The sequence below is a fragment of the Danio rerio genome, chromosome 25 (genome assembly GCF_052040795.2).
Source record: "Danio rerio strain M-AB ecotype USA chromosome 25, GRCz13ab, whole genome shotgun sequence".
NCBI lineage: Eukaryota > Metazoa > Chordata > Actinopteri > Cypriniformes > Danionidae > Danio > Danio rerio.
Window position 1 is genome coordinate 6695283 of NC_141045.1, and position 15100 is coordinate 6710382.

At 36.8% G+C, this 15100-nt stretch overlaps 1 protein-coding gene across 3 annotated transcripts in view; it reads right to left on the reverse strand.

Annotated features, from left to right (window-relative positions):
- Positions 1–500: 500 nt before the first annotated feature.
- Positions 501–15100, reverse strand: part of appl2 (adaptor protein, phosphotyrosine interacting with PH domain and leucine zipper 2) — a 29514-nt gene continuing 14914 nt past the window's right edge. Inside the window, exons 12-22 of one of the 3 annotated variants that reach the window (XR_015525492.1) lie at positions 11352–11394; positions 9735–9791; positions 9535–9629; positions 9298–9453; positions 7655–7710; positions 7192–7366; positions 7075–7111; positions 4236–4376; positions 4039–4086; positions 2845–3764; positions 501–2543 (exon numbers count right to left, since the gene is read on the reverse strand). Coding sequence is in view for 2 of the 3 variants with exons in the window: in XM_087310229.1 (XP_087166355.1) it covers positions 3633–3764; positions 4039–4086; positions 4236–4376; positions 7075–7111; positions 7192–7366; positions 7655–7710; positions 9298–9453; positions 9535–9629; positions 9735–9791; positions 11352–11394 (940 nt within the window). In the remaining variant the exon portion in view is untranslated. 3 annotated transcript variants of the gene reach the window in all.

Consider the following 15100-nt stretch of genomic DNA (forward strand, 5'->3'; position numbering starts at 1 on the left):
CACAGGATGTTTCTCACCTCCTCAGTCAACTTTTGCTTCTTCAGTGGACCTAAATGAGACACAAAGTGATTACTTGATTTTCGCATTTGGTGTGAATTCAGCACTAAATACCATTTATTATCCTATGCTGTTAATTACATTTTTAACTGTCTCTTTAAATGCAAATGAGCTGTTGGTCCCAGCCCACTTTCCAGAACAGGGCTATCTTGTTTTCCTGGAGTGACACCAACAGTTCATAGTTTGAATGTCTCCCTTATCTGACCAATTCACTTCAGGTTTTGGAGTCTCTAAAGTTCTGATGAGTTGATTCAGGTGTCTTTGATTAGGAAGAGGTTGAAAATGTGTACTGTTGGTGTGCCTTCAGGAACAAGAGTTGGGAAATAATAATAATAATGTCTTCGATACATCTGCATGTTTTTAAAACTCCTGATATATGATTTTTCATGATCTTTCCCAGAAGAAATGTCAGCATTTCATTCAGAAATAATAATATGTGGAGCTTCTAATTGGTCAGAAAGCTTTATTAAAGAGTTGTACATTCTGTCAAGACGTTACATGGGCAGAATCTGACACACCATGTTCATCAGTGGTTTATTTTTCATCATGCTCAAGCTCATCGCAGGTTAAACTTCAGACGCGTATTGAGGAATATTAGAGCTGGACAAACACTTTATCCACTGCATCAATGTAAACAACAGTTCAACTTCATTCAGAGCTATGCTAGCCAACCATGTCTAAACTCCAACAGCCGGAACCTTCAGTACACAGACTACTCATGGAAATGTTTAATGAACTGATCCCACAACAAATACTGAGGATTAAAAAAGAGGAAATGATTTAGCTTTGTTACCAGACTCACCCTGAGACTATTTCTTTTCCCCCACCAGCGTTATACACCGTATTAGTGTTTAATCTACAGATTTTGTGTATATTTTTAAATGGGATTAAATGTAAACAGACAGCAGGAAGTACTGTATTTTCCAGAAAATACGCCCTGTATTTGTCATGTAAATAGTTTAACATTTGTTTAAGTACATGTTAATTTTTTCTAAATAATTACTAGTAGCAAAAATGAACATTACAAATGTAAAATCTGCTTTAAATTCTATTTTAATCATAGCACTAATTAATAAAATAATAAAACAAACAGGACTTTTATTCCAGAAAATACGGTGACTTACTATTAATGTTTTAAAGAGATTAAATTGCACATTTAAATAAAAAATAATAATATGACAACCAACAATATTAAGAGGAAACATGAACTAGCATTGTGCTGAATCCCAACTAGCATAAGCACCAAAAGTAGCATCTTTAAAATCCTAATTTCAGTATGTAAGCATCTGTTACCTTAAAATACATTAGCAAACCGTTTAAGCTTTACATTCCTTGCCATTTCATAACTGTCTTTTTTGAAGCAATGTTAGCATGCAGAGAATATCTTTTAAGTCTTCAGTATGATTTGAGATGCACAAATGCTAATCACGGTATGCAAATTGGGATTCAGCTGTAATTATAAAGAGCGTCACCATAAAAATGGAATGGTAGAGTTGATGGAATGTTTATAATGTGCTGGAATCAGCTTTAAAAATGTCACAAAGTGCGTTTGATGCTTTATAAACGTAATAAAATCAGGGTACATTTACGGTTCAATGCTGAACGTAAAACAGGAACGTGTTCTGTTGTGTTTTTGTTCAGATGATCTCTGTTAACGGATTTACAGAAATGACACTGTATTATCCATGTCAGACCAGTAGGTGGCGATGTCATACTGTAAGGAAAACTAAACATCTGCACATATACAGTCCTGTAACTAATGCCCGACTATGAACTGAACACATAATATGAAAGATATTATGACAAAATATAGTTTACAAATAGGTGATAAAAAACGTCAAACACTTAAAAGTTCTTCAGCTTCAGGACCTGAAATGCACAAAACTGTTTCCACTTTTAGTCGAAAATAGTGTTGTGGAAACAGACATTTAACAGTAAAAAATTATGAAAAGTAAAGATTTTTTTCTTAAAGGAACAGTACACGCAACACTTAGTTAAAAGGAGATGATAATTTTACCATTTTAAAAACTTTTTCATGTTACATTTTCAGGCCCCAAAATGCACAATTTATTTTGTTTAAAATGGTAATGCGTTAATGTACCATACGAAAATATTTTAACAATAAAAATTTGAAAAAAAAATCAAGTTGATGTGATATAAAGCTAAACATCGCTGATGATTATATTCACATTTGGGAAAAACAGAAAAACTTTTACAACTTTAAAATTGAACATTTTCAGTACCCAAAATGCAATTTTTTCCCTTTTTAGTTTACAATAGTGTTTCATAAATGCACTCTACAAAACATTATGAAAAATAGAGTCGATTTTTTTTTTCCTTAAAGGGACAGGACACCCAAAATTAAAGATTCATCTAAAGCAGGGAAAGTGCTAAACAGATGAGTGGCATTTTAATTGTCTGACTAATGACTAAACAATGTAAAATATAGTTCAATGAAGATGATTATCATTTAAAAAAAAAAACTTCTGCGCATTTAAAATAGTACATTTTCAGGCCCCAAAATCCCCCTTTTTTTAGTTTACAATAGTGTTGCATAAACGTAAGTTACGAAACCATTTCATCCATTAAAACACAATAAAAAATCCAGTAGATTTTTTTCTTAAAGGGACAGGACACTCAAAATCGAAGATTCATCTAAAGCAGGGAAAGTGCTAAACAGATGAGCGGCATTTTAATACAAGCCTGACTATAGACTAAACTATGCGAAACCGCTATTTTTGCAAAACATAGTTAAACGCCAATGATAACGTTATCATTTTGAAAAACTTTTATGTATTTAAAATTGTACATTTTTGGGCCCTAAATTGACAACTTTTCTCTCCTTTTTCATGTTTAACATGGTGTTGCGTGAACATACCCTACGAAACTAATTTAGCCATAAAAATGATGAAAAATCAGGTATTTTCTGTTTTCTTAAAGGGACAGTACACCCAAAAATGAAAATGCATCTAAAGCTGGGAAAGAGCGAAACAGACAAGAGTCATTTTAACACATGCCTGACTACACATGCATAACATCGATGTTTTCACAAAATATAGTTAAAGGAAATGATAGCGTTATCATTTAGAAAAACTTTTACGCATTACGTACATTTTCAGGCCCCAAAATGCATCTTTTTTTATTATAACATGGTGTATGTACCGTACGAAACAATTTTAACCTTGAAATTTGATGAAAAATGAAAGTTGATCTTTTCTTAAAGGGACAGTACACCCAAAAATGAAAACTCTCACTACAATGACAATGATTTACACTGGGAAAAGTATCATTATCAGGTTTGTAGGGCTCATACACACTACTGACAGTCGCTGTACGAGGAACGAGCCAAAGTTTCAATTGATTTGCTTTTCATTTTGGGGTGAATTACTCCTTTAACATGTAAACTGGTTTCTGTTTAATCCTTCGCTTTCTGTTTATATAGTGAGCATTTAAAGCTGGGAAAGTGCTAAACAAATGAGCGGCGTTCAGTCTGCTGTTTTTCGTTGAGTGTGTGGAGATTTGGAGGGTGTGTGTGTGTGTGTGTGTGTGTGTGTGTGTGTGTGTGTGTGTGTGTATCAAGCCTCTGACTCCTGCTGTTCTTGTCCGGCTGTTTCTGCGGTGTCTCCGGTCTCGTTGTCCAGCAACAGGAACTTTCCGTCATTGGTGAGTGGCATTGACTTCATCAGCTGAGCCAGAGCTTCAGGATCCTGATACACACGTCAAAACACACACACACACACACACACGATTATTCAATACATTGATAACAATGAACAACACTACTTTCCCTCCAGTAAAACATGTTGAATAATGTGCGTTTTGTGTTCATCAGGATTCATTTTGGGGCATAAAAACTAAAAAATTTAAGTTAATAAATCTACAAATCTTGTGGTATTTACATTTTTTTTAAATGAACTAACCCTTCACCTCTGTGGTGGAATGATGTTTGGAAGAATGAGGATGTTTGGAGTGTGTTTTTACCTTCCGGGCGTCTGCGATCTCCTTGGCCAGGTTGATGGTGTAGCAGATCTGAGGAGAAACAGCAGGAGTTGAGCTGGTGTGTGTGTGTGTGTGTGTGCTTGTGTGTGTGTGTGTGTGTGTGCTTGTGTGTGTGTGCGTGTGTGTGCGCGTGTGTGCTTGTGTGTGTGTGCTTGTGTGTGTGTGCGTGTGTGTTTCACCTTCTCTCCTTCAGTGTTGCTCTCGAACACAAACACACTGAAGGAGGGCTCGTCGTCTTCAGCTGAGCTCCTCACCACAAACCCCATCAGACGCTCGTTCTCCTGATGAGCTGCGAACTCACTCACCTCCTGCAGCTGGAACTGACACACACACACAACCACACACACACACACGCAGATTAACAAAATTAGTTTGTTGCTAATTTTATATAATATATTTAATGTTATTTTAAAAATTTTATATTTGTAAAATGTCATCTTGATTGCATAAAAAAAAATAATTATTACATTTTAAATGGTTTACATATACACAAATATTATAATACCTTTATATAATATCACTAGTAATAATTGAAAATAGTAATAAAATATAAAAGTACATAATTTTTTACATTTTAAAATGACTTTATTTTACTTTAATAGAATATCACTAGTGATAATTATGAATACTAAAAATATCAATCAAATAAAATACACAATTTATAAAATTGTACAATTGCATTGCAACACTAATATAAGATCACTAGTAATAATTATGAATGTTAACAATATCAATACATTCATACTATTATTTTCAAATGTTAACCGTTTACAGTCACATAAACATAACTACTTTATTGTTATAGCACTCATGATAATTATGAATATTACAAAAATAAATGAACGAAACAATTTATGGTTACGTTTTGAAATTTGAGTAACATTAATATTGCTGTACTTTAATATAATATCACCAGTGATCAATATTACAAATATCAAAGAAATACATCATTTACAATATCCTTTATGTTTAATACATCACATCAACAGAAATATTACTGTTATATTTCTTTCTTTTATATGTATAATTTATATTTTTTAATTTCTAAAATGTATTTTAAAAATAGTTTAAAGACACAAATATTGCAACACTTCAATGTATCATTACTGATAATAGTAAATATGAAAAATATCAATAAAATAATTACAAATGTTTTATTGATTTTATTTATTGAATTTAATATATTTAAACATTTCAAAAAGAATAAAGCGTTAAATTGGAATATATTATTATTATATATTTACACAGTTGAAGTCAGAATGATTAGCCCAAATATTTCTCAAATGATGTTTAACAAAGCAAGGAAATTTTCACAGTAGGTCTGTCTTATTTAAGTCTTATTTGTTTTATTTCAGCTAGAATAAAAGCAGTTTTTGATTAAAAAAAAAAAAAAAAAAACTTTAAGGTCAATAATATTAGCCCCTTTAAGCTCTATATTTTTTTCTGATAGTCCACAGAACAAACCATCATTATACAAAAACTTTCCTAATTACTCTAACCTGCCTAATTACCCTAGTTAAGCCTTTAAATGTCACTTTAAGCTGTATAGAAGTGTCCTGAAAAATATCTAGTCAAATATTATTTTCTGTCATCATGGCAAAGATAAAGTAAATCAGTTATTAGAGATGAATTATTAAAACTATTATGCTTAGAAATGTGCTGAAGAAATCTGCTCTCTGTTAAACAGAAATTGGGAAAAAAAAAATAAACAGGGGCTTATCATTCTGACTTCAACTGTGTGCGTGTGTGTGTGTGTGTGTGTGTGTGTGTGTATGTGCGTGCACGTATACACACACACACACACACACACACACACACACACACACACACACACACACACACACAAGCGGTGTAATGGATCACTGTTGATCCATGATTTGTATGGATCACAACACGTGTGACCTGCAGATTAATACTTTTTTTTTTTACTTGTAGATTAATCCTAAATGTGTAACTAATCGCAGAGAGGTCATTTTATAAGTGAATTACTGAATCCTTTATAGAAAATGAGACTAAAAATAAACATGGGTTGTATCATGATCCATGAGATTTGTGATCCATTACACCACTAAGGGTGCTTTCACACCTAGACTTTTGTTTCAGAACCCGTCTCGTTTGCCCAGTTAGCGCGGTTCGTTTGGCATATGTGAATCCAGCAATTGCGCTCGGATCGGCGCCAAATCAATCGGTTAGAGATCGCCTGAATGAGGTGGTCTTGGCTCGACTGAAACGAACTCTGGAGCGGATTGATTGTAGTGAGAAAGCAAAACGATCCGAGTGCGGCTAAATCCCAGTGTATTATGGATATGTAATAGGCATACGGCTATATTAAGGGAGAATGATGAGTAGAGCGGGATGTCATTCCTACCGGTAAATGTGCTTTTCATGTTAAATACGAAAGTGAAAGCATGCTGAAATATTAACGAGAGCTGTTTATCCATTAGGAACATTGACCGAACTGCAGTCTAGCCAAGGGCTACGCATGAGAGAGTCTTACCTCTGATTTATACAGTATCTGCTGACGATGTCTGTGGGCGTCATCATTCAAAATTAAAGCGCAGCTTTCCGCTTATAATGTCTTATTACACATCGCCGTTATTAAAATAAGGATGCAGGACAGCAAAATAAACCATTAAACTCTGACCAATGTAAGGAGAGGTAACTCACATGTGACTTGTTTTGGTTTTATGGTCCGTTTAGAAACTTTACCATGTGAAAGCGAACCGCACCAAGAACAAAGAGCAACACTGTAACAAATTTAATCCCTGTTTTGGAACAAATGAATCGATTCACAGGTGTGAAAGCACCCTACATATATATATCTATATTCTTCATTTTATATTATACATGTACAATGTTTTTAAATCTTAAAATAAGTTTAAATACACATTAATAAAGCAAATTATGAAAGTACCAGTACATTATATTAAATGTATAACTACACATATTAAAATATCAATAGTAGTGTGATATGAAAAATAAGATGTACACGAGTGTACGAGACAGACGTTCACTTACGCTGATTTTGGTGACTTGTGTTTGCGGGTCGATGAGTCTGCAGGCAGGAATAGACGCGCGTGTCACAAGTATGTGTTGTACAGAATATTAGCGCTGATCTGAGAACAGCAGACAGACCTGATGCAGGAGCTGCTGATCATCAGATGAGACTCGGTGGTCTTGAAGATGTTGTGAATGGCTCGAGCTGCTAAAACCTGCCGCATGGCCTCGTAGATCACTTCCTGTGTGTGTCCTGAACGAACCGCCATCGAGCCCAGAAAACGCACCGCAAACACCTGCTGCAGGAGAGAGTCTGACAGACAGACAGAGAGAAAACACACACTCTTGCTCACAATGCTCTGATTATTATTCCTGGATTTAAATATAGAGCAAATATATTAAATTATAATTAGTGCATACAAAATTGTGTAAAGATGAGTACATTAATTCTGATCAATAATTATACGCAATCATATTTTCACTGATTGACAGTTGTGCTTGCTTCTCTAGTAAATAAAATGGCCTGTATACACATCAGAATTGTTGTATTGGTGTTTATTAGCTGTATTATATTGCGTTAACAGCAGTGTGTCGGCTTTACCGTGTGTATCTGATTCATCGTCGTCTTCCTCCGTCTCACCAAACGGGTTTGTGCGTCTGTGAGAAAACACACCAGTAAAACACAGAGAGACAGACAGAAAAACTAAACAGCACAGTAAACTCATAAACCTGCACAAACACTCCAGAAACCGTTTACTCTGGTGTTTTCAGTTTACTCTGCTCTGCTGTATTTACAACTTCAATACAACACCTTAAAAACAGCGATACTGAAGTCAAAAACATCATTCATTCATTTCACTGTATTCATTTCTTCATCTGCCAGAGTGAAAATCAACAGCAGGTTCAACGTGGAGGATTCTGACTACTGCTCTGGTCACAAAATGTTCACTTGTTTTTTCCAGTTCTTCACTGGAATGAGTGAGTGAATTAACGCATGAAAGAGCGAGTGAATGAGTGAGTGAATAAACTTGTAAGTGAATGAACAAGTCAGTAAATGAGAGTGAACGAGTGAGTGAATAAGAGAGTAAATGAATGAATGAGTGAATGAATGCGAGTGAGTAAATGAATGAGTGAATTAATTAGTGACTGACTAAATGAGTGAGTGAAAGAGTGAGTGAATTAATGAATAAGTGAGTGAATAAATGAGTGACTTAATAGATGATTGAGTGAATAAATGAGTGAGCTAATGAGTGAATTAATGAATGAGTAAATGAGTGTGACTGAAAGAGTGAGTGAATAAGTGAGTGACTGAATAGATGAATGAGTGAGTGAATAAGTGAGTGACTGATTGAATGAGTGAGTGTGAATAAATGAAAGTGAGTGAATGGATGAGTGATAGTAAATGAATGAGCGAATTAATGAGTTAGTGGGTGACTGAATGAGTGCATAAGTAATTGAATGAGTGAGTAAATAAATGAATGAGTGAATTAGTGAGTGAGTGAGTGACTGCATAAGTGAGTGTGAATGTGTGAGTGAATAAATGAACGAGTGGGTAAATGAGTGAATTAAAGAATGCGTGAGTGAGTGAATAAATGAATGAGTTATTAAGTGACTGAATGAGTGAGTGAATTAGAGTTAATGAATGAGTGACTGAATAAGAGTATAAATTAGTGAGTGAACGAATAAGAGAATGAATGAGTAAGAAAATGAATGAGTAAGAAAATGAATGAGTGAGCAAATGTGTGAGTAAGTGACTGCATGTGTGAGTAAATGAATGAACGACTGCGTGAATGAGTGAATTAATGAATAAGTGAATAAATAAATGAGTAAGTAAATGACTGTGTGACTGAATGAGTGAGTGAATAAATGAATGAGTGACTGAATAAGTGAGTGTATGAATAAGGTAATGAGTAAGTGAATAAATAAATGAGTGAATGAATCAGTGAATGAGTGAGTGAATGAATGAGTGGGTGAATGAGGGAAAAAGTGAACTAGAGAGTGTGAATGAGTGACTGAATGAATGAGTGAATAGATGAATGAGTGAATAAGTGAGTGTGAATGAGTAACAGAATAAATTAATTGAGAAAGTGAATGAGTAAGTGAATGAATGAGTGATTGTGTGTGGATGAGTAAGTGAACGAATGAATCTTTATTCGTTGACGAAGTGACATCATATTATATCAAGTATACACACATATGTAAACACTGATTGTTTTGACAGCACTGTATTGTGTGTATTGTGACCTGGCTCCGGCTCGGTTCTGGTCCAGGAACTCAGACGCGGGCAGCATGATGTCGAACTGTATGGGTGTTCCTGGAACGATCAGATCTTCAGGCTCCAGGCTGACGGAGGATTTCTCAGCTTCTTGACTGGTCACGGGGAGCCCACCCGGCTTCGCTCTACCCCAAACACAGCGCTGACTTAATGAAGTGATTATTGGGATGAGTATATGGAGATGTGCGTGAGGTGTTGTTATCTACCTGTCAGGGTTTGGAGAACCTTCGGCTCTCTTCTCGAAGCTGGTGATGGGAGTCACGGCCTGCAGAGCTGTCTGATGGAGCTTGATCGCCACAGCCTGAAATCAACAGCACAGTTTATACTAATGATTGATGCTTCTCCGCTTGAAGTGACATTTAAAAGCTTAACTAGATTAAAGATCGACAGACAGATTTATTAATACCTCAGGATTGTCGGTCAGATAAATCTGTCTGGAAATGTTGTTCAGGGTGCAAATCCACTGTGGACACAAACAAATGAGGAACAATGAGAACTGACGACAAGCCATTGAACATTAAGAAAATAACTGCACACATCAGAATGTTTATCAGCCAATCAGAATCAAGCATTCAATAAACCCAAAGTATATTGCTGTGCGATTAAAGGCTGGTTTATACTTCTGCATTGAGTGATCATCGTGACCGACGGCGCATGCTTTGCGCATAGTCATGCATTTATGCTTCTGCCTGCTGTTTGTGTTGCTCTGCAATAACACTTCCCAAACACTAGCTGGCAGTAGGTTTTTATGTTCTTCTGTGTCGAGAATTAATGTCCCTCGCGACACACAAGATATTTGATTCGAGGCGCTGATCTAAGCGTGTATTTTTCATGCAATGTTTGATACCGCACGGCGAATGAGAAAAAAAAAACTCAGCATTTTCCGGAAACTTAGATGCACACGGCAGGTAGCGTCAGAAAGCCGCGTGTGTTATTCCGGTCACAAAATCCAACACAAGGTTATAGTTTGGTTGTAACTGTTAGTGCTAACTTGTTTACACTCGGTGCAATAGCTTGTTTGATACGAATAAAATACGAACTGAATAAACAAAGAGCACTGGTCGCTCACTTACCAAACCTGTAGAGACAGGACAATCACCAGCAACTAGAGCCGCGTCTTTATTTAGAGGAGGCTACAATCCGGATCTCAGCGTTTGCAGATGAGAACAGCTCTCAGGTAAACAATAATCCTCCTTAGACACGTAAGTTATTGTTGTCGAGCGTCGCGTACACTGTTAATCCACGCGTGAGTCTGCGCTCTCACAGAGAGAAAATGAAAACGAAACTTAACTGCAGCAAACTATAAAAGCAACACTTCACGCTTGTTTTGCCAACACAACGTGGCGTCTCTGCCATCTACACTCTGACAGTAATGAATATTAATGAAGTTGCACAATAGAGCGCGCTGATTGGTTTGAACCAAGCCTTACTCATGCATTAATGCAACACACTGTAAGACGTAATAAGACACACTCTGGTACAGACGCCCAGTCTGCACGCTGGAATACAACGCTATTATGTCATGACCGTGACGCAGCTTCAAAAATTCGTTTCAAACAGGAAGTACAAATTTGCTTAAAATAACGCAAAAACAACCAATTTACACTTTTTAATGAAATATAGGTGTCCTAATAGTGTTTTTAGCAGTGTGGGACACATATACAACTGTCAACAGCTCAAAAAATGTGTTTTGGTGTTTCGTGACCCTTTAAATTTACAAGTAGCTAAAACTCGCTCATTCAGAGTGGACATGCAACAACTTTAATCATAAGGTAAACACAAAACAACCGTTTCCATCTGGAGGCTCCTTCAAAAGACTTGACACTTGTAAACAATCGTTCCATCGGGCGCGCAGCTCTCCACCCCACCCACACTCATAAGTGCTACCAAACAAAGGTGCACATCAGCCACGGTGAGGGCTATGCGACCACTGTGCCGGACCATAGGCATGCGCTTTATGCACCAGTATAAATCAGCCTTAAGACAGACATTTACAAGTATTTTTTCTCAAGTGTGTAAATACCTCTTCATATTCCCTCTTACTCTCAGCTTGAAGTATCAGAGATCTGAAAACAGAAGAAAAGAAACACTTTTCTGAAACACTTCAACAATTTTAACCACTTACAGAGATGATCAAAAGCTTTTGCATGCTTATTTTGTGATATTTAATCCTCTTTTAATGTAGTAGTAGTAAAACTGTTGTCCTTGACAGGAGATTTGTTATGGGCATCGCCATATTGCTGCAGACATTCACGCAAAAAAGACAATACAAAATACAACAGTTACAAAATTTATAATGCTAATTAAGATTAGAGCTCTGGTTAAATAAACCCACTGAAACAAGTACAAAGGATCTCTTATAATGGTTTAACCTACACTTTAGGACTGTATCTTCTACCAGAGGGAAGCTGTTCATAATGTGGAAACAAGAAATGAGTTGGATCGTTCACAATCCTTTCCAGCTGATTGAGGACATATTTCTCATATAAAACTTGAGGATTAAAATATTCATCGTGCCCAACAATTTTCCATTCTGTCTTTAAGAGATGCATCAGTTTAGATTTACACTGAACCAGGTTGCCAAACCACACTGTGATACCAAATCTAACAATGCTTTCAAGAACTGCTTTATAAAACAACATCATGAGCTTCTTGTTAACTCCAAAAAGACGTAACCTCCGTAAAAAATACAACCTCTGGTGTAAACGAGAACAAACCCACTCAATGTGTGTTTTCCATGTGAGAGAACTGTCGATGTAAATGCCCAAGTGCTTATAGGTTTCTGACTGAGTGACAGGATGGTCGTGTACAACCACTAGACGATGGTCACCTATACACTTTGGGTCAAAAATCATCTCTTCTGTTTTCTTAGTATTTATTTTTAGCTTATTTCTATCACACCACTCAATGAACTGACTAATTTCTGACTGGTAGATAACAGCAATATCATCATTCTCATAAAGTAAACTGAGTATGGCTGTGTCATCAGAGTATTTAAAAATAAAATTCTGTGAATGCTTACTTGAACATTCATTTGTAAAAAGTGTAAAAAGAATAGGGGAACCTATTATCTGTTAATACCTTTAAGAAAACCGTCATATTGGGGTGATATAAACACACACAGTCCTTTTTTTTTCAATTTAACAACATAAAAACGATGGACCAATTGGATCGGTTTTCAGACCGACCGCAACTTTACTTAGGAAAGCGGTCCCCCCGCCCACCAATATTAATTGACAGCCTCGCGTCACGATCATATCCTCAGTTTCTTGTTGCACGTCCGCCATTTTCAGCGTGTGAGTCAAAGCAATATCACTAAAGGAACACCTGCGCTCTATTTTTTGATGAAAGGCTCATTGGGCTCAACACAAGATTAATATTCTCCACATTATCACTGTAATCTGAATTATTGCTTGTACTATTTGCGTGGCGACGTGAATTTCAGAGTTCTGGGCGTTGGTTTCTGTCTGGGTGCACGCGGCCGAGCTTCGGGTCAGCGGCTTGTCGGCCGTGGCGCCGTTGTGTTTGCCCTGGTGGAGGCTTGTGTTTGGAGTTCTGGAATGCGTGACGCATTCAGTGTGTGTGGTTATTAGTCTCAGTGTACAAGCTTGGCACTTGTATACCGAGACTATACAAAGATACAAATGATTCTGTACTCTCTGCTTGGTCTGTGTCCCGAGGTGTACATGTACGGCTGAATGCTCATCCTAGCTTAGCTTAGCTTCTCTCTCTGTCTGTCAGCATGTTGCAAACACAGAGCGTGGGAGCTCTTGGCTCCGCCCCCTTGTTACGTTGGGCGGGAAACCGAAACTTTGAAGCAACACGCCCCTAAAACAGCAAACTGTGTAAACGCCCCCAACATGACACTTTTTAACACATTATAATAAAAATATCTGAACTGTGTGTTGAACTGAACCTAAACTGGCTCACTCAGAAGAACCATAATACTAATATTAAATCATAGAAAAGCGGTAAACTATGTGCCCTTTAAAACGTGATATTTAGCTTTGTGGGGGGTAAAAACGGCCATTGACATCTATAGTAGGAACAAAAAAATACTATGCAAGTCAATGTTTTTTTTCCCGAAGTTAAGGCTACGTTCACACTGCATCTACTCCTCAGCATAGTAGAATGGCACACAGTGCGATTACTTTACCACAGAAAGTTGGTTGTTCATGTTGAAAAAATTTTTGAAGGCAAAACTGGTGCTTGTTTAGTTATTAATCTGGGGTCTGTTCTTCGTACGTGGATTACTCAGCTAGCTGGATTTGGTTATTGACGATTTGACACGATCCAGGATCGTTTTGTTCTTCAAAGCTGATCCGAGAGTTGTTGTCATAGCAACAGTTCTGCTAGCTCAAACCTGGTCGGAAGCAGGTTTAATTCATTTAAACAGGATTAGATCGGCTCAGTTCAAGCAAAGATAATACAGAAAGTATGTACCAAATTCTGATATTTTCTTACAGTAGTAGTTATATACACTTGGGAAAATAGTAAATACTATATATATATAAAGTTGTGTATGATAATAGAAATGCACAATATGTGACTTTTTAAAAGCAATAATACATTTATGCAGTCATGAACATGTTTTTACAGTTAATATGACGGTGATGTGATGCTTCATTTAATTTGCAGACGCCATTACCATTATCAAAATGCTTTTGTAAACATCCAGTTATTCTTTACACCGATTTAAAAACCGGCATCTATAATACTACCATAATAAGGAAAATCCTCTCTAACTGTAAAACTAAATAAATTGCTCTTGACACATGAAAGGGCCAAGCATGCAGCCCACAACATGGTGTAAAGTTATTGCTTATCATCATATTTTACAAACGGTTTACTGCTAATTTGATGTAATTTTGCTCACATGGATAACTGAATATTAATCAGATGATGTCATTACGCTTCTGTGCCGCCAGCCAATGGTTGCATTGCGGATCATGATTTCGAGGATCGATAGATCTGTCCTTCACAACACACGCAGCGATCTCAGATCAGTTCATCCAGACATTCTAATCTGATTCGCGAACTTGTTTGAAGAACCAAATTAGCCAGAGATCAGTTATCAAGATGAACAGATCCAGGATCTGCCAAATCATCTTAGATCATTTAAGCAAGGTACGAAGAACGGACCCATGATTAACGATTGAGGCAAGGGTTGATGGCAAAGCCGAAGAGGGGTGTTGCGGATAGGGGATCCGTGTGCAGAGGAGAGGCACTTTCATTTTAAGGATAAACTTTTTTTCCAAGAGGAAAAAAGTGCAGGTGCTCGAGAACTCAAACCCTCCTTCTGCACATGTCTGTTGTTAATAACGAAGAAAAGTGAAATAACCCTGCAAACACAGATAAATCAACTCTGCCTTCACAGTTCAGCCTGCGGCTTCTCATTAACCCTTGATGAGTTCACTACACCGCTGGAGCGCCACGCACCGCGGTTGTCATAAATCACAAATGATCAGTGTTTTCAATCACAAGAGACTTATTTTAGGTTTCAAATGCACATTAGTAGTAGCAGAACAACCCTTTACAGTTCATGAAATACACCACAGTTGTCTGTGAAAAGGTTAATAATCATATAAGCATGATCTGACAACGTGCTGACTCATGCAGCATACACATATGCATAATTAGACATTGTGTGCTCTCCTTAATGCACTTTTGCGCATACGGGTCAGTTTAGGACAATGATCTGTTCACACTGCAAATCTGATATTGGCCACATTTATAACAGCAGTGTGAACAGCCATGCAAAACAATCCGATT